The sequence below is a fragment of the Corvus cornix genome, chromosome 12 (genome assembly GCF_000738735.6).
Source record: "Corvus cornix cornix isolate S_Up_H32 chromosome 12, ASM73873v5, whole genome shotgun sequence".
NCBI lineage: Eukaryota > Metazoa > Chordata > Aves > Passeriformes > Corvidae > Corvus > Corvus cornix.
In genome coordinates this window covers 11,764,504-11,791,146 of record NC_046342.1, presented here as the reverse complement: position 1 = coordinate 11,791,146, position 26,643 = coordinate 11,764,504, and the positions used below count along the sequence as shown (strand labels likewise).

The window sequence follows — 26,643 nt, the reverse complement described above, 5'->3', positions numbered from 1 at the left end:
GGCAGAGAGGAATAACCACACAAGTGCTGTCATTCTTCAGAAGGCTGCTAGAGTTGGATCTAACAATTGCTTCTGTTTCCTCAGTGTCCCAAGTGCAATATCTGTATTGAAAAGAATGGAGGCTGCAATCACATGGTGAGTAATTCCCTGAACATGTCAAACCTCCCTTGTTCTAAGTGGAATTTTATTCCCACACTTTCTGCTAACCAAGTGCCTCTTGTCTCTTCTTTTTCAGCAATGTTCCAAATGCAAGCATGGTAAGTTGGATTTGGAAGCTGTTTTCTCTGCAATGTTTGTCAGTGGTGATGGTCCCTTCTCTTTTTTTTGTGATATGAAGACAAATTGTGAACATGGGCTGAAATATTTTCCCCCTACTAAAAGTTGAACAGGATATTAATTACACATTTCTGTGTGATAGCTTTTTTTCCCCACGGCTGTGATCTCAGCTGCCTTCTGATTCAGTGCTGGTTTGGCTCATGCCCCCTGACGTGTCTATTGTATAGAGAAGTCTCCAGAATATTAACAGTGGAATCCATCTCACAGGAGAGTTTTCCATGTAATTGTATTTGTAATCAGCTGAAAATACTGTCAAACGTAGCCATTTACTCAGATCAGCTGAAGTCCTTCTGATTAGTCATGGAAATAATGAACTTCAACCCAGAGGAAACTGCAGGAGCTGTGAATTGTTATATGTAACAGCAGGTGTTGAACTTCAGTCCACCCCTGTGCAATTAGCAGCCTGGGTGTCTTTGGCCCGTTGTGTGGCCCTACAAAATGATGGCCTGTTCTTGCATTTATCTTTTCATGGCGGGATTAATTTCTGTTGCCTTGGAGTGAGATAGTTGTATTCAGCCCTCTGAGTTAAGTGTACCACTAGAAATTAATTGTAATATCAGAACCTTATTGGGAAGATGATTAAAGATGACTGTCCTCTCTCATTTCCTTTGCTTTGGGGTTCTCGGCAGCCCTGGACATGCTTTGATGGAGCTCTGTGGCAAGGGGGAGCAGGCAAGTGCCAGGATACCATGGTGACTTAGCACTCGAGAAGGCTGATGAACTCAGGAAATACGGATTTTGGTCTCGTTATTATAAGTAACACAGAAGGGATTCTTATTGTAGCAACTTAATCTCCATCCTTTTTCCAGCAGAACATTCACAGCCTCGCTCTGAAATCAGAAAATTGCCATGTTTTGCTATTTTTACTATTGCTCTCTTTACTCCACCTTCTTCCTGTTTCAGCAGCTTCTAACTTGAAGTGTCATAAACCACTGACATCTGATGTTACCTGGGTAGTTGCCTCCTGGAGAGAACTGAGGGCAGACTTTCTTTTGCATGATTTAGTTCACTTTTGGATCTGATTGTTCGTGTTTTATTCAGACAGAGGTTTGCATGGGGCAGTGTGCCCATGGTGGGGAGGGTGCAACTCACAAAAGAGACTTGCAGCCTCTTCTCTAACCCAAAGTAACTATGTGCAAGGTGCAAGTGCTGTTCTACCCAGTGGTTTTGGTGTACAGGATGCAGAACTTCAGGGTTTACTTTCCATAGCTGAATGAGAGGCTGTGCAATTAAAATCTTCAAGACAGGCTGGTATTTTTGGCTCCCTGTTGAGTTCTGTTTTGCAAGATGATACAAAACGTGTGTGTTTCTTGGCTTAGCAGAAATATCTGAAAACAGATGGGCTCTGTCTCCTGAAGCTTTTCTTTCTCAGAGGTTTTTTTTCTGTGCATCACAGTGGGTTTTTTGCTGTTTTCTGCAGACTTCTGCTGGATGTGTCTGGGAGACTGGAAGACTCACGGCAGCGAGTACTACGAATGCAGTCGGTACAAAGAGAATCCTGATATTGTAAACCAGAGTCAGCAAGCACAGGCCAGGGAGGCCCTTAAGAAGTACTTGTTCTATTTTGAGAGGGTAGGAGACATCTCCTTGGCCAGAGCTGCTGTAGCCTTTTAATGCTCCCTGCCTGGTGCAAAGGTCATTGCCAGCAATCTCCATGCAAGAAACTGCCCAGAGAGAATCTCTGCAGAATTTTCAGGCCCTGTTGTTTTTCACTCAAAATCCTGCCCTGAAAGTCCCATCCATACCAGTGATGTCATACCCAAAGCAAATCGTATTCACTCCTATATTCCCTTGTGCCAGAGAAAATCAGTATTACCTGTGCCACTGTACCATGTACCTGCAGGCTGAGTGCTGCTGCAGTAGATAGATATTGTTCCAATGATTTCCTTTCAGGACTGGGGAACTTCTGTTCCTTGCAGTATGTCTTTATACAGACAAAAAGGAAATAAACTCTTCCATGTTCAAAGTTCCATTGGCTGTAGCAAGGTTTTACTAAAATTTCATGTAATCACATTTTTTTAAAGTTGCCATCAGAGCATCTCTGTCCACACAGCAGGCTCCATGCACCTGGCCATGCAGAGCAACTCTACAACAGCATCTCTAGAAGAGAATGTGGTAGAGGTTAAATACTGCTGCATTTCAGTTTCCCCATTAAAATGAATTTATTCTTCACAGCATGAGCCAAGTCCTGTCATAAAATAAATGTCTTCATTCCTGGCTCTCCAGACCAACAGGCTTTGGGAAATAGCCATGTTTACAATGTGCACATGGATGTTGAAGTTCACTGAGCCCATGTCAAATATTAATTTAAACTCTTGACCTTCCTATAGAAATCATTTAAGTAGAGGAATCACCATGACTTTCCCCCTTGTTAGCACAAGGTCCCCGTGTGACCAGAGGGCATTCCCACTCGGAGGAGGTGGGTTTGCTCCCTGCTCTTGCTGCTGTCAGTCTGTTGTCTACAGCCTCTGCCACTTGCTACTGGAGGTGCTGCCTTGCCTCTTTCCCACAGCATGTCTTGCCTTGCTGGACTCCTGCCCCACTCCAATTTCTGCTTGCTAGAGCTTGTGCTTTTACAGCAGTAGTACTCTGTTCTCATGCCATTTTTTTCTTTCCCTGTCTCCCCACCCCTTGCAGTGGGAGAATCACAATAAAAGCCTACAGCTGGAGGCACAGACATACCAACGAATCCAGGAAAAAATCCAAGAAAGAGTTATGAACAACTTGGGAACATGGATAGACTGGCAATACCTACAGAATGCTGCAAAACTACTTGCAAAGGTGGGTAATTGTATCTTGTTTGGCAGAGAGAAGAGAATACGTGCCAGAATGCTAAATTCATAACACCAGGTAAGGAAGGAAATTTTAGAGTTGTGGTTATGTGGGACAGTACCTCTGGTCTAGGACGTGAACTAACCAAAAATCATCTGGAAGTGACCTCTGAGAACTTATACTCCACAATATACAGACCTGCATAAGTTCTTCCAAGGAAGGTGTAGGAAATTCTACCAGGAAGTGTCCAGTTGTCAGGAGGTAGCTTCTTAGCCTGTAGTGATAAATGTGACTGTGCTGACTTCCAAGACTGAGACTCCTGTCCTTTTCTCTCTCTCTTCCTCCCGCTCTTGGACAGTGTCGTTACACCCTGCAGTACACATATCCATATGCCTACTACATGGAGTCTGGTCCCAGAAAGAAGCTGGTAAGATGTTCTGTTCTTTTTTTGCTGTTAACTTTTTGGGGTATAGCTGGCAGCATGCTGGGCTGAATTCCAGAGCTGGGCAGTGTCTGAAACATTACTCCTCAGTCTGAGGTAAGGACAGGATAAATAGGTGGGTTTGCACCTTCCCTCTTCAAGTCGACCAGCAGCTCTGTCCTCATATACAGTACATTATTTTCCCAGGGGACTTCACTTTCACTAACAAGCCATTTATTCAGAATGTTTTGAGGCTGGAAGTGTGCATTTATTTCTTGGTAAGATTTATCACAATGCTGTGGGCCATATTTCATGTGAAGAGCTGCTGGAGGACAGCTTTTCCTTGGATCAGGTTATAGCTTTGCTTTTTATTCCTGCTGTAAGTTCCTTGCTGGCTTGGTGCATCTCATGGGCTGAAAAAGTACAAAAATAATCTTGAATTCAGTGAAGAGATTTTCCTTTGACTCAGCTGTCCTGTAAAACCTGTTACAGAATCTTTCTTCATGGCATCATATGTTCTCTAAGGCTTTGGATAGATGTTCTCTTCTGGATCTGACTGTGCCAGTGGAACAAGTTGCTGCTCTCAGCAGTGGTTAACAATCCCCTCCACTATGCCTGCAGAGCTGCTTATGAGAGCATTTTGTGACCTGTTTATGGCAAAATAAAATTAATTAGAAGATATTTGTCACTTGCAGTGTTTTTAGGCTGACTAGGTTAATTTTGTGTGATGCAGTTTGGGGAGTTTTTACACAAGAAGCACCCAGAAGGGGTGACACCATCTAGGTGAAGGTGGATAAGGAGGAGACACAAACCTGCTCTGCCAGCTCTGCTGTCAGCAGAACACATTTGTCTGCTCCTCAAGTGCAATGTGTGGTATGAAACTGCTCCACTAAACTAGTTTCTTGTTGATGTCTCTAATTTTGCTCTTTGCAGTTTGAATACCAGCAGGCCCAGCTGGAAGCTGAAATTGAAAATCTCTCATGGAAGGTGGAGCGAGCAGACAGCTATGACAGAGGGGTGAGTGTTCTTTCTGCTTGCTTGGGCCTGTTGGCCAGATTTTGCTTGTTGGGCTTAACACTTCTGCAGGAGCACTAAGGCTCTCAGGTGAGGGTTCTGAGAAATAGATCCAGAAACCACCTTTAGCCAGCAGATGATGTAGAAGCAGAGTGCTCACTGCCTTGTGGGAGAGGAGGGAGGGCTGGCTGCAGGGATTCCTGCAAAGTGGAACAAGTCCCATAGAACTCTGGAGGAGACTGCATGCAGCCTTCTGGTGAAAAGCAGGATTCTTAAGTGTGTAGCATTTTAAACATAGAAGGAGTCAGGTAACTGCTGAGGAAGCCACATAAAAAGGAAGAGGATCTGGGATCTTGTAATGCAGAGTGTGCATATGAAGTGTGTGATGGTGGGTGCTTCTCAGGCTGGAGTTTAGTGTCTCCCTAAGGAAAATGAGGTCTTCTCCAGGGAGCTTGTGCTAACAATTTGTACCTTCTCTTTTACCAGGACTTAGAGAATCAGATGCACATAGCAGAGCAGAGACGGAGGACCCTGCTGAAAGACTTCCATGACACATAAGAGAGGAGGAAGTGACAGTGCAGGGGTGAGAGCAGCGAGTGAAGTGATGGCAGCTTCACTGGGATAAGCAGGCACTGCCTCTGGGAGAACACGGCCAAGGACAAAGCCACCCCTCCCCTTGCAAGTCAGACACATGCAAACACCACCTCTTAGTCCAGTTTGTTCTCTTATCGTTCTCTTTCTGTTTCTGCCAGGCTAGAGGCCAGAGCTCAGATTGGCATATTTCCTGGGCCATTTCCCTCCTGCCCTTGATGGTTTCAGAACGGGAGGGAGTTTTTTTCTGAATGGCTGTTAATAGTATTAGATCATTACAGTTCATGTAATTTTCAACGGTTGTACAAATATACAGACAAACCTTAGAATAACACACAACCCTTTTTAAAAATAAATTGGCAGTGGAGTGTTTTTCCTTAATCTGCTTGTAAATTTAATGGGCTTTTCCCCCTCTCCCTTCCTCTGACCCAAAAATCCTCCTAGTTACTGAAGGAGGTTACAAAATGTCTCAGCTCGATTTTCCAATGCTCCTTTAACCAGGGCATTGCAGCGTTGGCATTGCATGAGGAGAGTGGCTGGTGTTAAGGGTGGCTGCTGCTGTGTCTGGCCTGACAGTGCCGGCAGTGGCCTTGGTTCAGTATGATCACATGTGACATCTCTTTTTCTTGTATATCAGCTGTGCAAAATCCAGCTACACAAACAAAAGCAAACAGAGGAATTGCAGGGGACGGACCACGTTAGCATTGGGGGATATGCCTTGAGTTTGAGAGAAATTGAGAGAAATCAGATTCTGCATTTGATGAATTTTAGGTCTTCCATGTAGATTTTTTGCTTTACTTGTTTTTGTGGGAGGATGTTGTATTGCCAAAGTGAGTGATGAGGGAGTAGTAGCATACAGTTGTTAATCAAGGCTTGGGGCTTTTGCAGAGTGAAAGAATCCATGTTATAACAGTGCCATGCAGCCTGATAAAGTTTATTTGTGCCTGCTGGGTAGCGTGGCTGAGAAAATTTGATCTCATTCATCAAAGTGAGACTGAACACCACTACATTATGAGGAGGAAAGATTATGTACAACACACTCCCTGGCAGGTGTTGGCAATGTGGACGGGCACTTGAATACAGGTGCACTGCTTGTGCAGAGCCTGCACCAAGCCAGGCAGAAAATTAACTAGCGAAATTAATTTATTTGTATATTAGTATTGATGCTGGTGGGAACTTATCAGAAAATTGATTGTTAGGAGCATGTGGAGCTTTTTTATTAACATTCTCTTTTCTAATGTAAAATATACACTAAAATAAAAATATGAAAACCTAGTTCATCTTAGTAGGGGTTAACATGAAAAAGGTTACTTAAATGCTGATCCTTGCCTGTTTGCTACAGGAAGCAGGCCACATATTAGGATTTCACAGACATCTGTGTCACCTGCACCAGGAGCTTGTTGTTTGCAGCCAGTAAGGTGCAGCTGGAGTCTGATCTGAGGAAATTTTCACCTCTGTGGGGAACTCACAGGGTTCTCTTCCATGCTGTATTTGGAAGTGTTGCCTTTGATGCATCCCTGTATTGTTCTTATGCAATGTCACTTGATAAAGATTAAACTGGAGGGGGGAAAAGTGCTAAATTCCTGCATGTCAGAATAAGCTAACTCTGCTGTTGGAGCCTCTTTCATGTACCTGAGACATGTGGCCCAGGTATTTGCAGCAGGTGTAATTGGGCTCATAGATTTTATCAAGACTGATGACTTGGTTTAAACAAGGAGTAGCTGTCACAGGAGCTAATCCTGTGGCCATGCTTGTTGTACACAGCAGAAAATGTCAAACTGAGAGGCCTTTTCCTTCCTCCCTCCTGGTGTGGGATCTATCCTCAGGGAACAGGGGAATGCACTGCGAGGAGCTGCTGGCCGTGGAGTGAGTGTTACAGCAGAAGCAGCTGAGGATAGGGCAGGCTTGTGGAGAGATGGCTGGAGCCAGCGAGCAGGGCAGGGAAGGAGTCTGCAGTTTCTGGGAGCAGCACTGCTTGCTGTGCAAGAGATCTCCATAGCCATGGCTCCTTGTGTTCCTCCTCTGTCCTGTTCTGGCTCCCCTCAAGGCTGGAACCATAGAGATAGATTTGACCTTGCTCCAGCCACTGTCTCTTGACTTCATTCCTTACTCTGCACCCAGCAGCAGCCTCTCTGTGCCCTCCTCATGATATATCCTAGAGGTCAGTCTCTCCTCCCCTTCCCAAATGATTGGCTAAGTCTTGGCATGCTGCTTCCACGGGAAGGGATAGTGGAGGGGGGAAGGTTTGCTGGGACCCAGCAGTTTGCAATGAATAGAACCAATATTTAAGCTGTTCTTTAAAAATGTAATGTGCAAAGTACTGATTAGGACAAAAACTGGTGTTCTTGTCTAAACATAACTATCTTGACACCTAATCCCTTTGCAGAACAGGTATGTGGAGTTTCCTAATCCCAAAGAATTTTCACTTCTGTTACATAACTGTCCAGCTTTGAGCTAAATGAGAATGAGGTTTTGTCTCCCTCCCAGCCTCCTTCCCTCCCTCCCTTTTCTATGCCCCAACAAAATATTTATCTTTGTTTGTAGACAAGCCAGACCATATAGCTGTGGCCAGGCTTACTGAACAGGCTGCTGAGATGCTTGGCTGAGGAACAGTAATAAGGATTGCACAGTGCACCCACTAATTCTTTCAAATTTTCTGAAGCTAGAGCTTTGTCAACAGTTCCATTTATTTTTAAACAAAACATTCTTTCTGAAAGTGGCGAAAGTCCTGCGTTGCACCCACAGATCCTATTGGTATACTCTGGGAAAACAACAGGACTTGCTCTTGCCCCCCAGGCAGGACCATTTCTGTATTGGTGTTGTGCAGAAAGTCATAGACTTCAACACGAAATGTGCAGGGCACAGGGGCTGCTGGCTCTGTGTGTAAGGTGAATGACACTGCTCAGGAGGCAGGTGACAGGAAGGAAATGGGGGTTCTCAACACCAAAAGAAAAGGCCACTTTTTTCCCCTCTAAGAAGTACATGGCCCTCTTTGAGTTAGCAAGGTTACATAGGTGTAGGTAATAAAAAGTGGCTCAGGAGCCATTAATTCTAAGGTACGAGTTTCCCTTTGATGCATTACTGCTACAGACGTGGAATGTTTGCTTTCTTTTTTCTTTTTTGCACTTGTTTCCAGCTCCTGCGCCAGCCTGACACCTCTCCATCCTTGCATCTGGTACTCTTTTATTTGGGCTTCGCTTGCGTTAGTGCATTGGCTGCCTCATCTCTATTCGTCCTCAGGCTTCCCAGACTGTAACAAAACGTTTTCTACTGACACTATATATAAACTGCATGACTGCTGCCCTGTGCAGCGAAGTCACTGTGCCCGCCCGCAGATGGGGCAGCAGGAGGTTTCTGTACTATAGTCTTGCACTCTAAATTTTAGACTTTTTAAGCAGGTAAAAAATAGAACTTTATTTTTAAATGAGGCACTTGTTCTGGGAATTCCTTTCTCAGCCCCGGTCTGGTTGGGGTTGTGGGACAGCGTTGAGGTGTGTGGGAGGGCACAGGACTGCTTCCACCCCTCGCTTTTCTTCGCAGGCACCGGAGAGGGGCATGGGCGGTGGAAGCCGCCCGGGAGACGGTTGCCAGAGGTGTGCCCGTGGTTTATTTGAAATAAATTGTGACTTTCTAACTTCGGCGGTGTCCTGGCTCTTCTTAGCAGCGGGATGGGGAGGGGCGGGGGGGGCTCGTGTCGCTGTCCCCGCCCGCGGCCTCTGTCCCCGCCCCGCGGTGACGCAGCGCCCGCCGGGCCGTTGCCGTGGTGACGCGGGGCCGGGCGGGCCGGGGCGATGGCGGCGGCGGAGGCGCGGGCCGAGGGGCCCCCGCTGCCCGGCCCGCCGGGGGGCCGCCCGCGGCCCGTCTGCTCCCGCCCCTACTTCCTCGTCCTCATGGTCTTCGCGCACCTCTACGTCCTCAACGTCCTGGGGCTGCTGCTCTTCGTGCACCTCAGCGCCGGCGAGCCCGGCGGGCCGCCCGCCGCCCCCCCGCCGCCGCCGCCGCCGCCCGCCCGCGCCCTCCCGCGCCTCGAGGGCATCAAGGCAAGGCCGCGACCGGGGGCTGGGGCCGGGGCCGCTGGCTGCTGACCGCTGACCGCTGCTCTCCCCGCAGGTGGGCCACACGCAGCGGGTGGAGCTGGTGCCCGGCAGGGCCCACGCCGTGCGCACCCTCAGCCTCAAGCCGCTCCTGTTCGGTGAGTACCGGCCCCGCCGGGGGCAGCTGCTGCCGGGCCCGGGCACGGCGGTAGCGGGGGGATTTCCGTCCTGACGGCGGAGCGGGGTGTGTGTGTGTGCGTGTCTGTCTGACACCCGCCGCTGTCTTACACCCACTCGGGGGAAGATGACTTCCCGCGTGTTGGCATCACCTCCCTGTGCTGCTGCTCCCTGGGGCTGCGTTAGAAAGAGTGTGGTATCGTTTAAGGTATTTTAATGTAAAATTCGCAGAGGTTACTTATTCTGGATGGCTCACTTTGAAGAATTTGGAAGATTAACCTTTCCAGGTTTTTCAGATTCTCTGTGAAATACTAGGAATAGACAGCAGATCACTGGCAAGAAGCATGAAGAAGATGCTCAATGTAAGGAAAGGACAAGAGATACCCAAACTTTTGTTAATAAATTATGAAAAAGCAATTTAGTGTTGGTGCTTCAGCACTGAGGAAACGAGTAACAGGAGAATTGATAGATTTTAAGTCTTCCACCATTTCATGTTCTGTTCTAGATTTATCTTTATTTTTGGCTTCTCTGATACACCACCACACAACATCTGCCTTTTTGATATTTTTAAATCTTCTTTACCTGTCTGTGAGGTTTTGCTGTCACTGGTCAAGTCTCACTAATTGAACTCTGTGTTCTGGAAATCCACTGACAATGTAATAATTTGGGGGGGATCAATCATTACAAAATTCCTACTACTGCAAAGTCAGAGAAAACCTGTTCTTTCTGAAAAGAAAGTAGAGAATCTTTCAGATGCTTTCTCAATAATATAAATAGAGGGGTTTTTTTTCTGTTTCCAAGTAGATCATACACACTGAAAACCTCACCCTGAATTTCTTAGTGGATTTCTGACATTCACTAAATAGACACACCAACCTGGATCTGATAAAACCCCACAGCATCACAAAACTGATATCATTACCAGAACCACGGTTGAGGCAATTGCTCTGGTTTTCACTCAGGAAAACCCCTGTCTCCTTTTTCCCAGCCTTTCCAGTTCCACTGAAGTGAAACAGTTGGTCCTGGCCTGCAAGGAAGGTGCTGAGGATGATAAAAGGCAGGTTTGTCCTGGCAGCAGTAATCCTGCAGTTTTTAGTTTCTTGTTCCAGCACCTCCATTGGTTTTGAGGGAAGCTTTGCTCCCTAAGGATGCCATCACAGACTGTGACAGACATTCACTATTTGAGATGCCACAAGTCTGTTCTCCTTTGTCCTCTGATAAGGAGTCCCTTATTTAGAAACTGCAAGTTGCAAGACAATTCTTATCTCCCGGATAAACCTGCCAGGAGCCAGATCTGACTTTAAAAGACTTCCAGAGACTTCTCTATCTATGCAAGCAGTACCAATCTAATTCAACTGGTTTAAAAAAACTAATGCATTGCACCTCTGTTGCTTAAATTAGTGGAAGTGTGTATTTAACTTGGTTGTGTTTGGTAAATACAGAAGTCCTTAGCAAAGACTCTTGAGTTTCTGGGGATTTAACACAAAGTGCTGCAGCATACAAGAGAATTTAAGGAAACAGTCCCTGGTCTATCATCTTTGCTTTCAGCAGAGCAGGCTGCAGTGGGACCACAGGAGCAGGCACTCATAAATGATTTAATGTGTTCTCTGGGCTTCAGAGCATGGGCTGGACATCGTAGGGGAACTTTAGGTTTGTTTTTTAAGTGTGGCTAAGTCACATCTGCATCAAACCCAAGTGTATTTTATGGAGCTATGAAAAAAACCCTGCCCTATTTTTTCCGCCCTCTGGCTACAAGGCCTCTTTTCTAGAGCTTGTAAGTCAGACCATCTGTGGATTTTCAGTTGGGAAACACTAGTAACCAAATAGCCCTACTAATGGAAAAAATCAGACAAAGCCTTTTCAACCTTCAGAGCTTTTATGTGTTCTGTTTTACAAACGCAGTCTGTTCAGAAGATATTGCCATTGCAGGGACCACCTGACAGCAGATTCTGTGGATTGGGCAGCAGTTTTTAAGACAAGACAGTGGGGAGGAATAAAAATAGGAAAATTCGCTGTGTTTTTCTTCTGAGCCTCAGGGAAGAAAAGTAATCACTGCACAAATGTCAGGGCAAAGCTGAATTGCAGTGTGTCTGAGCGCTCGTTTCAGCCCACACCAGTGTGAGGAGGAGCTCACAGCGTGGGTTGTTGGTGTGCCTTGTGAGCACGGGGAGGCAATATGTCTCCAGCAGACCGATGTGTCTCCAGCAGCCTGCAGCGGTCTGTGCACAGGCATCACCAACAAGGCAGAAAGCATTCCTCCCAAAGGCTGTTTTTTCCCCTTGTTTTCTTTTATTTCAGCCACAGGTTTAAGCCAATATGGAAAACTTTCCATGGACAGTGCTTTGTTAGGCAGTAGAAATCCGATCTGTTTTCTCATTTGGGGATTTGCTGTTTTCTGCTCTGTCGTCTGGAGCACAGTGCGTACCCCTGCAGGGAGTGACAGTCCTGCTTGGGTGAGAGAGTGAGCTGCAGAGAACTTGGTGAGACTGAGTTTTCCCATATCTTCTCTCTTCTCTGTGTACAGGTGGAAGGCCAGGCAGCTGTGGAGGGTTTCTCCCCTGCTCCCATATCGGAACTGCAATATCCTACTGTGCTGGGGCTGGGACTCGCTTCCCAGTCCCAAGCAAAGCTGTTGCTCACACCAAAGCAGAGCTTTGAACAGCTGATGTCTCACTCATGCTCTGCTTTTCTCAACATTCTTGTGATATCCCCAGTTACCAGAATCTTCTGATCCACACTGAATTTCTGATGTGGAAAAATAGTTTTCCCTGTTATCCAGAAACCCTCAGCTATCTGCTCTGTGCCTTTCCTGCTTGAGAATGGCTGTTTCCTTTTGCCTGTGTGGATGCTCATCAACTCTCAGCACAGGAAGCTGAAGGGACAGCCTGACTCAAGAGCAGAGTTCAGCATGTAGTTTCTAAGGGGCTGGGCATAGCCGGGGTGGGTTCTTCTCCTGGTTAATTTACCTCAGACTGTTCAAGAGTAAAGTATTTGCTCCATTACATAAAAAGTATTACTTCGCAGTCAGGGAGACTTTCATGTAATCTCTGGACAGAAAGCAAGCAGGCACTTGGACCACATCAGTGTCTCAGGGTCAAATAATGAATCTGAAATACCAGTTCTGATAATGAGAGCTAGAAGGAACTGTTATTAAAGGTTTCTTCTAGTTTGTCCTCACCTGCATAGTTAAGTTTTGTTGTGATGTTGGATCCTACACAAAGCTGAACATTGCACATCCAGGATCTACAGAGCCTTGTGAGAGGAACATGTTAAACCTGCATCCTTAAGCTCTGTCTTGGTAAAACGGGATCTGTAGTGAAGCCCTATCTGTGCACTATGACTGCTTCAAATCACCTAGAAATACAACTGTACATCTCCAAAACACCACCTGCCAGGGAAAGGAGTTTTCTAGCCGTAGGGAAGGGAGCAGTTTCTTGTTGCTGGAATTGAGATTTTCAGACCTTCCGTCCCGCCTGTTCGGGGCAGCGGTGATGTTTCCACCTCCGCACCGCCTGGTGCAGGTTCCTGTTCCTCTTCTGCCAGGCATAGGCCTTGTTCACCACCACTTTGTCATTCTGTACTTCACCACTTACAACAAAGACCCCTGCATGAGTGCCTCGCATGATGTTGTGGGCACAGGTGGCATCTATGTCCAGCCACTGCTGGAGCCTGGCAGGGATTTCAGTTCTGAGGAGCGGGCCATGCTTCAGCACCTCCAGCTTGGAGGAGTCCAGATCGAAGTCCGAGATGGTGGTGGTGCTGGTGGTGTTCTTCCTCAGGATTCGGATTTTCACTGCTGCAGGGGATGGAAAAAGAGCTGTGAGTTCTGTTTACTCTTCATAGCTCTCACCAATTCAACACATAGAGCCAGCCCAAGGCTTCTCTGCTGTCTCTGTAATGTGGGGAAGTATCTGTCCGAGCTTTTGTAATTGCAGTGAACTTGTAAAAGTTCTCATTTGAGGTTAGTTTCCAGTAGTGAACACTGTTCTTAGAATCACAGAATTATTTAGGTTGGAAAATACCTCAAAGATCAAGTTCAACCACTGACCTAGCACTGCCCAGTTCACCATCAAACCATGTCCTCAACTGCCACATCTACATGTCTTTCAAATACCTTCAGGTGACTCAACCCCAAGCCTGTTCCAGTGCTTGATAATTCTTATGGTACAGAAATTTTTCGTATTACCCAATCTGAACCTCTTCGTTGCAACTTGAAGCGATTTCCTCTTGTCCTTGTTACTTGGGAGAAAAGACCTCCTTCTCCCTCAATCCATTTCCCTCATAAGAGTGGCAAAGAGAAACCCTGGAGGAATCATGGGCACAAGCAAGCAGATGCATCAAAGTCCTGGTCTGCAAATTACTTTTCTCTGAGCAGGGATTTCAGGAAGTGACATGACTGACAGCTGCTCAGGATTTGTAACCTTTTTGCTTTTATTGAAAAATCTTTTTATTTTTCTATTTATATGCCTGAATTCAGGATGGTTGCTTGAAAACTTCCTGCCAGCTGATTGAGCAGAGCCAGTGCTGCAACTTGCTTGGGCTAGGAGAGGGAGAGTCACAATACTAGAACAACAGTATTAAAGTATGAAATAGCTGGCATTGCTAAAGATTCTTAGAGGCATTGATTGAAATGTTTGTATGCAAGGGAAAACCAGAGTACTGCTTGTTTTTAGCAGTCACAGACCAAAACCAAATCAGAGCCCACAGAAATAAAGCAGGTCTTCACTTTCAGTGCTGCCAGGAGCTAGGCCCTCCTGCTACCTCACAGGTAAGGTGGAAACTGAAAATCCCTGGTATCTGCTGTAAAAGCTGCAGTTTCTCCAAGTCAATATGTTATGGCAAAGCTATTTTCTGTCCATGACACTGTTTGGCTGCTGGAGGGAATGGCACCAATTGAGAGGAGAAGGAGGGTACTCACCAAAATCATTGGCACAGAGGCTTTCCAGGATCTCCCTGGCAGTGCTGGCCTCCTCAAGCTCGCAGTCCTTGCAGCTGGCTCGGGGCACTGCTGCAGCAGAAATTAGGTTATAACACCCTTGTCAAGCTACACTAGAAAAGGCACAATGAAATTTTGAGATCTACAAGTGGTGGTTTGCTGTTTCTTAGTGATGCTTCTTCCTGAGCTACCCAGGCCCTGGAAAGATAGCACAGACAGGCAGGGTGGGAAATGTTAAAACTCTCCTTCCTGTGACTGGGGCAGACACTGCTTGTGCTTTGTTCAGGCTTGTGCGCGTTGCTGCATGTTAAAGCAGCAGTGAAAATGCTTAGTGAAGATCTCCTAATTTGGATGAAACAGCAAAACCAGTGGTATGGCCAGACTCCATTCAGTGATGCTGAAATGATATTGTTGAAATATCTGTTCTTCCCTTAACTGCTCTTGAATCTCCCCCAGTATTCATCAGTATCTGGGTGTTAATTTAGTCCTTCAGACAGACTTTTTTCTGGTGTAACTCATGTCTGCAGAGGCTCATGTCCCTTCATGGTGTTTCTAATGTTTAAAGAGAAGGCTTGCAAAACATTTCTTTTTGCATATTTTTAAGCCCTAGACAGAGCTGAAAGATCAGAGCTGCAGCTCTGTAGCTCCACTGGAAGCACGTCTCGCTGCTGGGAGTCTGCACTTCATGAGCTCTCCCACTGTGCCTGGGCTGGAGGCTTTGCAGCCTTTCCTTCCCCCTACCCCAAACCCTGCAGGGTCTGATGGCACCCAGGGAGCTAATGAATACAGCTGAGAGAGGAACAAGCCACAGTCAATGTTATGCTAATTTTCTAGACACAGTTCCCAGACAGAACAAAACTAGAATTTGTAATTTTTTTTTTAAAATACAGCTTAAAACCAGAAATATGCAGAATAGAAACAAGTCGTAGGATCATCCTTTTGAGCTTTCAGTGTTACATATGGGAAAATACATGAAGACAAAACCTCTTACTTCTCCTGCTTGAGGAATTTTCATCCATGGAGACTGCTGCGATGCACAGTTCATGATCTGCAGGGAACTTGTTGCAATTCAGGATTTCGGGCCAGGGGTAGCCGTAACAAGCCATGACGGGCGCGCAGCTTCTCTTGACGGCTTCGCAGAGGCTGCGGCAGGGATAGATGAGCCTGGGGAGGGGATGGGCTGTCAGCACCTCCGTGTGCCTGGCAGGAGGCTGAGGGTCGAGCCCTGGCAACACCGCTGCTGCACAGGGCTGTGTTAAAGGGTTAGCAGGCAATTTTGGGATCTTGGATTTTTTTTGAACGTTCATGTCCAGGAAGCAAGCAAGGAATTTCTGAGGGCAGGAGGGAGAAGGCTGTTCAATACAAGGCAGCTGCCAGAAGCCCTTCACCTCCTTAGGGAACTTCTCTAGTTGTGCAAAGGCTGCTTATCTTTGCAGGTGCCTGATTACACACCAAATTTCCTTAGCACCTCTACTTTGAGACCTGCACCTCAAAACTGGGGATTTGTTTCTGCTGCTGGAACAGTTGGGAAACTGAGAAACCATGTGTTTGGGGCAGGAGCTGGGGTCCCTCTGCACCAGAGGTGGGAGGTGAAGCTGGTGTGTGACAGCAGCTACTGCAGTGTATGAGGGGGGAGCCAGGTCATGTGGCAGCAGTGCCTGGGGTGAGAGAGCTGAAGAATCCCGAGGAGGGAACATATTTCTGCTCCTGTGATATGAAATGCTCATGTTTTGCTTTCAGAGGGATGTTCACTGTTGAGTAATCCAATTGTCCCTTGCCAAGAGCAGCAGCACTGCTTCTTGGGGACTGCACAGATCACATCGAATGCATTTTCTCTCAGGAGGCACATGTAGTTGTGCTCCTGTGGGGAGTTAACTGTTACAGCTGAAGTAACTCGTAAAAGCATCTTACCTGTCCAAGCAGATCGGTGCAAAGAGGGAGCAGAGAAAAATCCTAGCGTCTGGGTGGCACTCCCTGGCCAGCAAGGGCAGCCAGCTGGAAGACTGCTGGATGACTTCTGTCATGGTCTCATGCTCCAGCAGGTTGGGAATCCTCATCTCGGAGTAGCCGATATCGTAACACAAGGCCATGCGGTGTGGGATGGGCATGCAGCTGGAGGATCTCCTCAGGTAGCTCGCCCAAGCACCCGGAGAGCCCCAGAGCAGCAGCCGTGCCAGGAGACCCAGCAGCCACGGGCCACCCATCCTCGAGGGGTGCCTGCGGTGGGACATGACCATGCTTGGAGTGAGTGAACCAACAGCACACCCCAGACTGAGCTGCTCCTGACTGTGGGATGCCTTTTATAGCCTACGAGCCACCTCTTTGTCAATCCATCCTCATTAAGTGCGGCCCTTTCAGAGCCCTCATGGGGAAGACAATGCTCCAGTTTTCATTTGCCAGCGGCCCTGATTGTTTGTATTTTAGCAGGGGTTTGGCTTAGATCAGCAGGTGTGGAAATGAGGGCAGTTGGGGAGGGATGAATGACTTGGCCCATGTGTCTTGGGGCTCTTTCAGCCAAGATTGAATCTCTGTTTGACACCAGTGCTCCAACCCATCCCCTTTCTCTTGCTCCAGGATTAGTCATTATTTCATAAACCCTAATGTTTTCCTCTCTTTTGTTTTTTGTAAAAGCAATCAAGTGTTGCTTAAAGTCAATTAGGAGGCATTTGTTTAGCTGGATCTATTGTTGAGCAGGCAGGGAGATAGGATGGTCTCACAGCCAGAAGTTAACTGTTTAAGAGAGCTGAGGGCAGAGAGGAACTAATTTGCAGCTGTGGAGCCAGGTTGTTTGCAGACAGGATTGGCAGCACTCAGCTGGAAACCCCCTCACCTTGCAACCTGCATGACCACACACTTTCCAGTTAACAGAATTCCTACTTCATTCTGCAATCCCGTCGCTACCACTGAAGAGTGGAATTGTCCTTCCTCCAGCACATAATTAAGATTCCATAAGCATAAGCCATCATTATTGTAGCCCAGTTTGGGGAAGTGGAAATACTGGGGGTGCTGGTTGCCAGTGCACACGGTTCATTTGGACCTGGTGCTGTGCCATGAGGTTCAAACTGGTCAGTAGAAGCTCCAGTTCTGAAGCATCCTCTGGCACAAGGACCCTGTGCTGCCTGTGGCGGAAATTGTTTCCTTGGAGCGTGTTACGGATACAGCTGGCTGCATTGTGTTCCTGGGGCTTCTCAGGAACAGCTCATTTTCTACAGGGCTAGTTCTGGTCTATGCTTAGCAGGAAGCCAACTGCTTATTGACAGCTTGAGCTAATAGGGTTGATTTCAGGTCATGAAAGTAATTAATTTTTTCCCTCCATTTGAGGATGGCTGCTGTAGTTGATCTATAATGTGTCCTTGGCACATACCTGCAGGAGCTCTAGGGAGCTGCAATTTGGAGAGCAGGACCTTGGGTCTAGGAGCACTTAACCTGTCCTGCGTTGGTGGTTTTTCTTTCCCTTTTCAAAAGTCTCAGCAGCTGGTAACAAGGTCACCCTCGCTGTGACAGACACCAGCCAGGAGGATCCTCTCAACTTCCTGGGCCACAGTCGAACTGTGCTCTGGGATGGAACCTTGCCAGTGCTTTCCAAGTGCATGCCCCATGTACCATGCAGCTAAAAATCTCCTAGCCTCATGGTCAGCAGTGTATTTCTCTGCACTTCAATTTGCTTGGGATTGTGCAATTGCCTGATTGCGGCTGGGTTGGTGCTACAAAGGAAAGCTGGAGGTACCTGGGTGTGGAGACTGGCATCCTCCCTGTCCAGTATCTTCCTCTTTAATATTACATTTGAAGAGCATTTTTAGTGGGGGATCAAGAGAATGAGAGGGAGTAAGTTAGAATTTTTCTCCTTTCTGTTTGAGTTTCACAGTAGAGCACTGTGCCATGCTCCCCTGAAAGGGATTTGGTTTTGTGCAAAGTGCCAGTGCAAAGTGCCATCCTCTCCACATGAGAGCAAGGAAGTCTGAAACCCTGGCCATCACCACTGCCCACTGTAAAGATTTTTGGCCTTCCTTCCAGTAAAGCAGCAGTTCCCAGACTGTGATCCACATGGCACCTTTGAAATGGTAATATGCAGTGATACGCACATGTTTGTTCACTCCTTTGTGCATTGTGGTATCTGTGAGAGAGTTTAAGGGCTTGACCCCAGGATCCAAACATTTAGGAACTGCTGCTATAAAAATACCTGCCTCCAGCAGCTCAGGTGTGTGGTGTATGCTCTTTGAGAGCCCTTCTGGTAGAAGGGTGGGTGTTTTTGAATGTCCCAAACTTAGCCAGTTCCTAAATTTCCCCCTTACCTCTTTTGGTTTTTTCCCTGAGTCTCCTGCCACCAGCATGGGATCCCACTGTAACAGTTCCTCAGTCTCTGTTGCTGCTGACACTTTGTTGCAGAAATTCCTGACTTCCTGACAGAGGAGGAGTGCAAGCTCATTGTCCATCTGGCAAAGCTGAAGGGGCTGCAGAAGAGCCAGATCCTACCAACAGAGGACTATGAGGAAGCCATGGAAATGATTGAAATCAGCCAGATGGACATTTTCAATCTGCTGGATCACAATCAGGATGGGCAGCTGCAGCTCAAAGAGGTAGAGTGTGGGACAGACTGGGGGAGGTTTGCTGGGGACCCTCTGGCACATCCCCTCATCAGATGCTCTCTTGGTTACTCATGTGCTCGGGTGGGGCCAGACCCCAGGATATACCAATCACAATTAGCTTAATTTTAGGTCTCAGAACTTGTGCTGGCCTTCAGAATGGGAGTTTCTGGGGCAATGTGCAGTAGTTGTCATGCTATTGGGAGGCAGCAGCAGTCCTTGGCAGGACATGTGTGTTTTGAATATGCTGGATTAAATGTTTCTGTGCTGTGGGTTGCCTCTTGCTGTATGTCTTGGGAAGTGAGTTTGTCACATCGGCCCTGCTTTGTGCAGCCTGTGGGGAATTTACTCTGTGAATTCACAAAGCCACACCTATTGATGAGCTGAGGGGGATAATGAGCACCTTGTCCACAGCTCTTCAGCACCCTTGCCCTGTATGGCAGGGTGCATCAGGGCAAGTCCTGGCAGTTCAAGTGTGTCCCTCCTCGGGCTCCCATTTCAAGTGAAACCAGGAGTCTGAACTATCCCGTGCACCATGAGTGCTGTGGAGTATGGGGAGCTGTGCCAGTGACAGCCCAGGGCAAGGCTGCTTTCTCTGAAGGTCAGAGCCTGCTGAGAGCTCTTCAGGCTTCTGCATCTCTCTGTACATGTTGAAGGGAAGAATTTTGTTCCAAGCCCTTACTTTGGACAAGTAAAAGCATTCACTTTATCAATAGCTTTACTTTCCCTTCAAGAGGAAGAGCTGTGCTCTCTCCACCTCAGGGCTGGTTAACCAAGTCCCAGCAGTCATTTGCCATGACCTAAACTGGAAATAACAGCATTCATCAGCCACACTCTGTGTGTGGCTGCCAGATGATACTCACTGCAGTCGTCTTTCTGCAGAGATGTGCTGCTGCCGGTCTGGCTGATGTGCTGTGGAGGAGATCCCACCAGGCCTCATGCAGGGAATCTGTAGGGGCTCAGGAGTGCAAGAAACCAGTGCCTTTTTTTAATCCATTTATGAATTTCAGGTGTTGACCCATACCCGCCTAGGGAATGGCAGGTGGATGACCCCCGAAAACATCCGGGAGATGTATACAGCGGTCAAAGCTGATCCTGATGGGAATGGTAAGAGCAGCTCCATGGAAATCCCTTCACCCTCAGCACCTTGGACACCTTGCACAGCCGTGTGGGGGAGAGCATAAGCCATGTCCCTGCCCAGGCCTGTTTCTCTAGCTGAATTCTTCAAAGGGAAGTAACACTTCTAGAGACCTTCTCAGGAAAGTAAATGCAGTGTAACCCTCTTACTGCAGCACTCCTGCCCCTGCATCACCACTCTAGCAGCTAAGTGGTCCCACTGCCTGGGCTTGGATCTTGCTGGAGCAGGACCAGACCACAACTCTGCACTCCCTCTTCCCTGTCAGACCTGCCTTGGTTCGTGCCCTGCTGTAACAGGGTCTTAGGGCTATGCTTCTGCTCCCCTGGTCTGAGAGACTGCTCAGGTTCTGACTACAGAGCTCTTGTTACCTGGGATGCAGATGTTCAGACACACATTGCATGCCACCCCCCTTTTCAGGGAGACTTTTGCAGCAGGCCAAGAGCCCCATGTCACTGTGAGGGGAGAGTGGAATAAGTGGAGGTGGGGGTGATCTTATCAGTCAGCCTTTGGCGCTGACCCCCCTCTCTGCTGCTGGAACCTCTCTGTATTCCATGAGGCCACTTCTGCCCCTCCTGCCCCCCATCTCCCAAGGGCTCCTGCTGGTCCGGACATACACTCTAACCTCTGCTGCTCTAATTAGAGTGGCCTCAATTAAGCAACACTCCATTTCCTAATCAAATTAAGTGAATGCACAGGCTCTGCACACTCTTCCAGTGACCTGGCATTGAGAGCTGCCCAGGAGGAGCTGCTTTGGAGTTGAAGCAGTAGCAGTGTGAATGCATAAATATCCGGAGGGCACTCTCCTCCAGGCTGGTGGCATTCTTGGCAGGGGTCTGACTGAGTCCTCAGTGGCTTTTCCACCATTCTGGACATTAACAAATGAAAGATCCTGTTAAAGAGCTATTGGCAGGACCTTGCTTCCAGAGTGCTGCTTCCCTCTGTTATTAGATTGGTACATGACACTGAGAGACCAGGTCACAACCTGGATGTGGCACTGTGTCATCAAAGACTGTGGGGAGTAAGGGGAAGTGGGGACAGAGAGACAGTAGGAATAATAACAGTGGATCATTTGGTCTTGACCACTTGCACCTGAGGAATTGTCCCTGGCTGACCCTTGTGGCTGGTCCCTCCTCCTGCCAGGGGGTGCTGGTGCCCAGGGAGCAGAGCTGGCTCCCAGCAGCACTGGCTTTGCTGCCTGAATGAGCTCCTCTCCCAGCCCATGGTGTGTGCTGGGCAGCCCAGGGCAGCACACTGCATGCTGGTGCCCAGGGACCTGTGCAAGGCTTCCCTTCTCCAGAACAGGGAAACAGCAAACATGAGGAGTTTCCTGAAGCTGACAAAGGCAAGAGTCCTTGCTGATTCCAGTTGAGTGCAAACAAGAAATACCTGTTTTAGAAGAAACTGCTTTATACCTCTTGCTTTTCTGTTATTTCTACTTATGCAAGACCATGCTGTCATGCATTCCTCATTTATGTGTTGCAATTACACAAATGCAGGATAATGCACTGCTTGGTTTGGGTTTGGCTTTTTCTTAATTACCCTGCAAGGTCATATAGAAAATGTAGTCTGAGGTGTCCCACTCTGTCCTTAAAGATGTTGATTTAAATATCTAAGTAATAAGCGTCAAGAGATTGGGTGGCACAGACTTTCTTGTGTATATCAGAACTTTGGTGTCTGTTTCTCTCTTTTGATGTATTGATTTGTGTGTTTTAGGAGCTTTTTAAAGTTTAAAATGGTGTTTTGCCTGTCCCAGTTCTGACCCTGCACAGTTCACTTTGGCAGGTTGCTCTGTGTCCTCTGCTGCAGGCGAGAGCATTGCTGGAGCCCACGATCATGGGCAGAAGGGGTGCAGCCTGTGATGGACACAGTGGACCCTGACTGTGAGGAAGGCAGTTTGTGCAGTGCCCTTAGCTGGTGTTTCTCCAAGTACAGGACACAATAACTATTACCTGTGCCAGAGTCAGGTGGCTTTTCCTGTGTTCCCATAGGTGTGCTAAGTTTGGAGGAGTTCAAGCAGTTGAATATCCGTGATTTCCACAAGTACATGGGAAGCCAGAAGGTGAAGATGAGTGACTTGGTTCGCAACAGCCAGCACACCTGGCTGTACCAGGGTGAGGGGGCACACCGGGTCATGAGAGCCATTCGGCAAAGGTAAGGGCCAGGCAGCTGAGGGGAGGTTGGGTTTGGGTAGGCACAAGCACCACCTGTGTGCTGGGAGAGGCAGTGGCAGACTTGCTAATATTCACACTTCCTAGTTGTGTGAAAAGTCTTTGGAGTATAAAGAGCAATGAACACAGACACAAAATGGAGAGAGGAGGTTTTCATTAGAACAAGAATTTGTATTGTCCTGTGGAAAGGGAAAAAGAAAAATCGAACCTTTCAGCATCTCCATTCACTTTTGGGAACAGCCCTATAAAACCAGGAAGATTTGGCAGTATATGAAATCATTCATTCTAATTAGTAACTGAGCTTACTGGGAGAAACTGCCCATTTCCAATGCTGTCTGGGTGCCAGCAGTTACTGTCGTTTGCTTTAGTTACTCATGCATTTCACTGAAATCTGTCTTTGCTGTTCAGAGCTGACTTTTTAAAAAGCAAAACTTCACCTTAAATAAGCCAAGTTAGTTTAATCCTCCGAGCACACATACTGTAAGGCAGCTCATGGCAGATGGGTGAACCTCTTACCCTTCCCTTCATCTGAGATTTGATACTGGGAAGAGCTGAAGCCCAGCATGAAGGCCAAATCATGTAGTTGTGGTGAGTTTCAGATAATTGGCTGGAGAATCGCTTGTTCTTGTGGTGTTGGTCCTCACCCAGAACATGGGTAAAACCTGTCCTGAGGCCTGAAAAACAGCTGTTGGCCACTCCTTTTCTGCAGTGCATTCCAGTAGGAAAATGGGGTTGTATATTGCCTTGATTAGAGCAGACTGTGGCTGCCACCTTCTCCGTGCCAGCTAGCCAGCACACACAGCATTCCGCTTGTACGCTTTCCAGTTGGTCACTATCAGGAGGACATGAAGACACAGCACTGAAGGAGGCTGTTAGCCCTCCCTGGGACCAGGCAGCGCCTGCAGGGGCTTTGCCATCCTGCCCGGGTGCCACATTCTCCTTGCACCTGCCCCAAGGGCTTCACTGGTCCAGATTCTCAGAGCTCTGAGTGTTCTTTGGCAGGTCTCAAGACGTACCTGCTTGCCTTGGGGATGATCTCAGATGTAGCAGTGGAAAAATCCCAGAGCAGGAGGGCTCCAGTCTCCTTGATCACTTCCAGTGCCCCTCTGCCCTGGGGGAGGCTGCTGAAAAGGCAACAGGGAAAGGTGAGTTAGGTGATAAGACTATTCCTAGAGCTAGTCTCTCATTCACTCTCAGCAGGGGCCCTGTGCTTTGCTAACTGTCCCTAAGGTCTGTAGGTGGTGTGCAGGAGTCCAGAGAAGTGATGAGATGGCACATGAAGGCTCCAGGGACACGCACAGAAGGGATCTTGCTGAGCAAGCAAAGTCTTCCTGAGAGCTGGAGATGCTTCCATCAGTTTTGTTCTGTTTTTTCTTTTTCTTTAACCTTGATGAGGGCTTTCTGAGCCGATGCTGATGGTCCAACAGATCTGTAAGGACCTGGTTGTCTCTTGGCATGCTCGCTGCAGCCCATCCGTCTCTCCGGTCTTTTGGGGAAGGGGCTTCTCTTTCTCTGGATTTATTCACTGCTTGGGAGTAGTGGCTGACCAGGGTGAGGATGCTTTCCACTCACCTGCTCTGCTCTTCCTCAGGGTAATGCGCCTGACTCGCTTGCCCCCTGAGATCGTAGAGCACAGCGAGCCCCTCCAGGTTGTGCGGTATGACCAAGGAGGGCACTACCACGCCCACATGGACAGTGGCCCCGTGTTCCCTGAGACTGCCTGCAGCCACACGAAGCTTGTTGCCAATGAAAGCGCTCCCTTTGAGACCTCCTGCCGGTAAGCTCTGCCCTGAACACGTTAGACAAGGGGTGTGGAGGGTTTTCAAGGTGTGTGGAGCCATTTCACCTCATCTCACCTGAGACTCAGTGCTCAGGTTGTGGGCTCACAAACCAGCTCAGGACATCACTGGCATGAAGAGGTTTTAAAGGGGAGGTGGGCAAATCCTGTGGGCCCACACAAGTAAAGCGGAGTGGGTGGGCCATCCCCAGCAGAGCCTACAGGCCCATTCACTACTCTGGGTAGGGGTTTTCTTTGCTGTCCTTGTGTTAACTCTTGGAGAAAAGCTGACAGTGTAAATCATGTGCCATGTGATGTCTTGGAGGAGCCACTGTATTTATGATGGAGGGGCAGGGCATGGACAACCCCTGTGCATCTCCTCCTGCTCCAGGTGTGTCTCCTGACAGCCTCTGTCTTGCAGGTATGTGACCGTGCTGTTCTACCTGAACAATGTAACTGGGGGAGGTGAAACAGTCTTTCCTATCGCTGATAACAGGACATATGAAGAGACGGTAAATGAACTTCGCCTACATGTTACCCCTGGGGATTCTGAGTCCCTTTTTGAATGTCTTTATTCACTATGGCTGCAGGAGGGATCTGGTGCATGAGGTTGGCGTGCAGTAGCATTTGTAGCTAGAGCTTTGGGGAAACCATGCTCCACTTAACAGTCTTTTTGCTCTGAGGACAAGGGAAGAGGCACAGGGATTTGACAGCTCAGCTTTCCCTGCTCAGAAGTGTGAGGTGTCAGGCAGTGTGTTAAGAAATGGCAGCTGCTCAGAAACAGGTTATGAACATCCAGGGGCTTGAAACTGGCTGCTCCAGTTGGGTTATGAAAGCCCCTGCATCAACCTTAAGCCATCCTGTGGGACACTCAGGCAAGGGTGAGGGGCAGGGTCGTACCAGTGCGTGTGCCTTGTTCCAGCCGTGTTCGTGACATCTTCCCTATGGTTTCTCTCCAGTCTTTGATCCAGAATGACATTGACCTGCGAGATACTCGGAAAAACTGTGACAAGGGCAATTTGCGAGTGAAACCTCAGCAAGGCACTGCTGTCTTCTGGTACAACTACCTGTCAGATGGAGAAGGTACCGGCTCACTTCAAAACTGGGCTCTTGGGAGGGGTAGGACTGCAGTAGGTGACAGCCATCATCTCCTTGCTGCAGCTGGGAGCTCAAAGAACAGCCAAAAAAAGGGTGGTAGCTGCCTGCTAGTGGGAACTGTAGAGTCTACTTGTCACCAGCTGGGTAGGAGCTTCCTGACTCTGAAAGGCCTTTGTTTACAGGCAGTAGGTCAGTGGCTCCTGATGTCTTTGGGGGACAGGACTAGCTAGCAAACAAAGACCTTGGCTGCACTCACCATCACCAGCTGCCTTTCATCCTGCTGTGCGAGCTGAAACTCCTGCTGGAACTTGGTCTGCAATTCAAAATGTGTCACTGATGTGGTGTTGCCCAAAGGGGTGGGGAGGGGAGGTAGACAAAGGCACGGCCATCAGCTCTGCAGCACTGGGACACATGGGCCACCCCATGCCACGCTTGGGGCCAATGCCTGCTTTGTAGCTCAGCTGCAGCCCCATGATGTGTCCTTGGGGCTGTTTTTGTCACAAAGCGCAGTGCGGTTTTCCCTGACAGGCTGGGAATCGACATGAATTTTTAAGGCTGCTGGTGAGTATGACTCCAGAGGGTTTCCATGACAGACTTTGAGCTGTGGTGGGAGGAAGGAGTGTAGCATCCCAAGTCCCCTGAGAGCAGCCCATGTTTCCATCTCTAGAAAATCCACTGAGGTCACAAGACCAGTGTTTGGGCTGTTGGGTGATAATATCAAGACTGTCACTCTCCTGTGAAAAGAGCCCTGTTGTGGTTTTATGAGCAATTTGTTCCTAAATGGAAAGTGGCTGCTGATGCAAGTCTGCCACAGAAAAATGATAGGATCATTGTAAACAGGTCATTTAGAACTGCTGAAATGCAATCTCTAAAGCGGCTGCAAGCCTCTGGCTTCCATGGGCCTTCTAGTGGCAGCACCATCTCTTCCATGCCAACCTTACTTTTTCCAGAAGAGCTGAGAAAAACAGCTGCTGTGATCTGGATTGTGAGAGCCACTTGTGCTGAGTGGAGACATGGAGGCAATGGGCATTTTGCACTTAGGAAGCCTGCCCTGATGAACTAACTCCTTTTAACTGCTAGGGTGAGATGGCCCCAAGATGGAGGGAGTGCCTGGAAAAGTAACTCCTTTAAGATGTATGTGAGCTCAAATCCAAGCAGGTAGTACAGGCAGGAGAGATGGCATTGGTGTTTGCTGGCTGTATGTCCCTGTGCAGTCCCAGCTGTGCCTGCCCTCCTTGCCACCGCCTAACAGGGCTCTGCTCCGCAGGCTGGGTGGGGGAGCTGGACGACTTCGCTCTGCACGGGGGCTGCCTGGTCACCCAAGGCACCAAGTGGATCGCCAACAACTGGATCAACGTGGACCCTAACCGCCGGCGGCAGCAGCAGTTCCAGCAGGAGATGGAGCGCTTTGCGGGGACTGGGGCGGGGGCGGGGGCCGGAGCCCCGGGCGAGTGGACAGTGGACAAGGCCTACAGCGGCGTGCACCTGGAGCTGTAGTGCCGGGGGGGTGGTGCTGCCGCGCGCACGTGACTTTTTCCCGCGCAGGGCGGGGGGGCGGGGCCGCGTCGCGCGCCAATAAAGCGTGGAGACACGGGCGT

General features: G+C 48.4%; 3 protein-coding genes across 7 annotated transcripts in view; 2 read left to right on the top strand and 1 right to left on the bottom strand.

Annotated features, from left to right (window-relative positions):
• Positions 1–8,771, top strand: part of ARIH2 (ariadne RBR E3 ubiquitin protein ligase 2) — a 36,252-nt gene extending 27,481 nt beyond the window's left edge. For all 4 annotated transcript variants that reach the window (XM_039558810.1, XM_039558811.1, XM_039558812.1 and 1 more), the window contains 7 exons: positions 85–135; positions 236–257; positions 1,757–1,908; positions 2,974–3,117; positions 3,467–3,535; positions 4,463–4,546; positions 5,030–8,771. In XM_039558810.1, the coding sequence (XP_039414744.1) occupies positions 85–135; positions 236–257; positions 1,757–1,908; positions 2,974–3,117; positions 3,467–3,535; positions 4,463–4,546; positions 5,030–5,101 (594 nt within the window). In that variant the 3' untranslated portion in view covers positions 5,102–8,771. The remainder of the gene's footprint in view (positions 1–84; positions 136–235; positions 258–1,756; positions 1,909–2,973; positions 3,118–3,466; positions 3,536–4,462; positions 4,547–5,029) is intronic.
• Positions 8,772–8,925: 154 nt separating this feature from the next.
• On the top strand, positions 8,926–26,640 carry P4HTM (prolyl 4-hydroxylase, transmembrane). The gene is made up of 9 exons (XM_039559177.1): positions 8,926–9,174; positions 9,245–9,326; positions 18,668–18,858; positions 19,875–19,971; positions 21,991–22,153; positions 23,762–23,947; positions 24,369–24,459; positions 24,907–25,030; positions 26,313–26,640. The coding sequence occupies exons 1-9, from the start codon at positions 8,926–8,928 to the stop codon at positions 26,540–26,542; spliced, it is 1,413 nt and encodes a 470-aa protein (XP_039415111.1). The 3' UTR covers positions 26,543–26,640.
• LOC104683329 (secreted frizzled-related protein 5-like) lies at positions 11,203–16,601 on the bottom strand. Of its 2 annotated transcripts, none has more exons than XM_019280422.3 (4): positions 16,193–16,601; positions 15,273–15,445; positions 14,264–14,353; positions 11,203–13,141 (listed from the first exon to the last, which is right to left on the bottom strand). In XM_019280422.3, exons 1-4 carry the CDS (start codon positions 16,516–16,518, stop codon positions 12,801–12,803), a joined length of 930 nt encoding a protein of 309 aa, XP_019135967.1. In that variant the 5' UTR covers positions 16,519–16,601; the 3' UTR covers positions 11,203–12,800. The 2 variants fall into 2 exon arrangements, with proteins under 2 accessions (XP_019135967.1, XP_010388455.1); XM_010390153.4 differs by having other exon boundaries at positions 14,264–14,350.
• Positions 26,641–26,643: the final 3 nt, after the last annotated feature.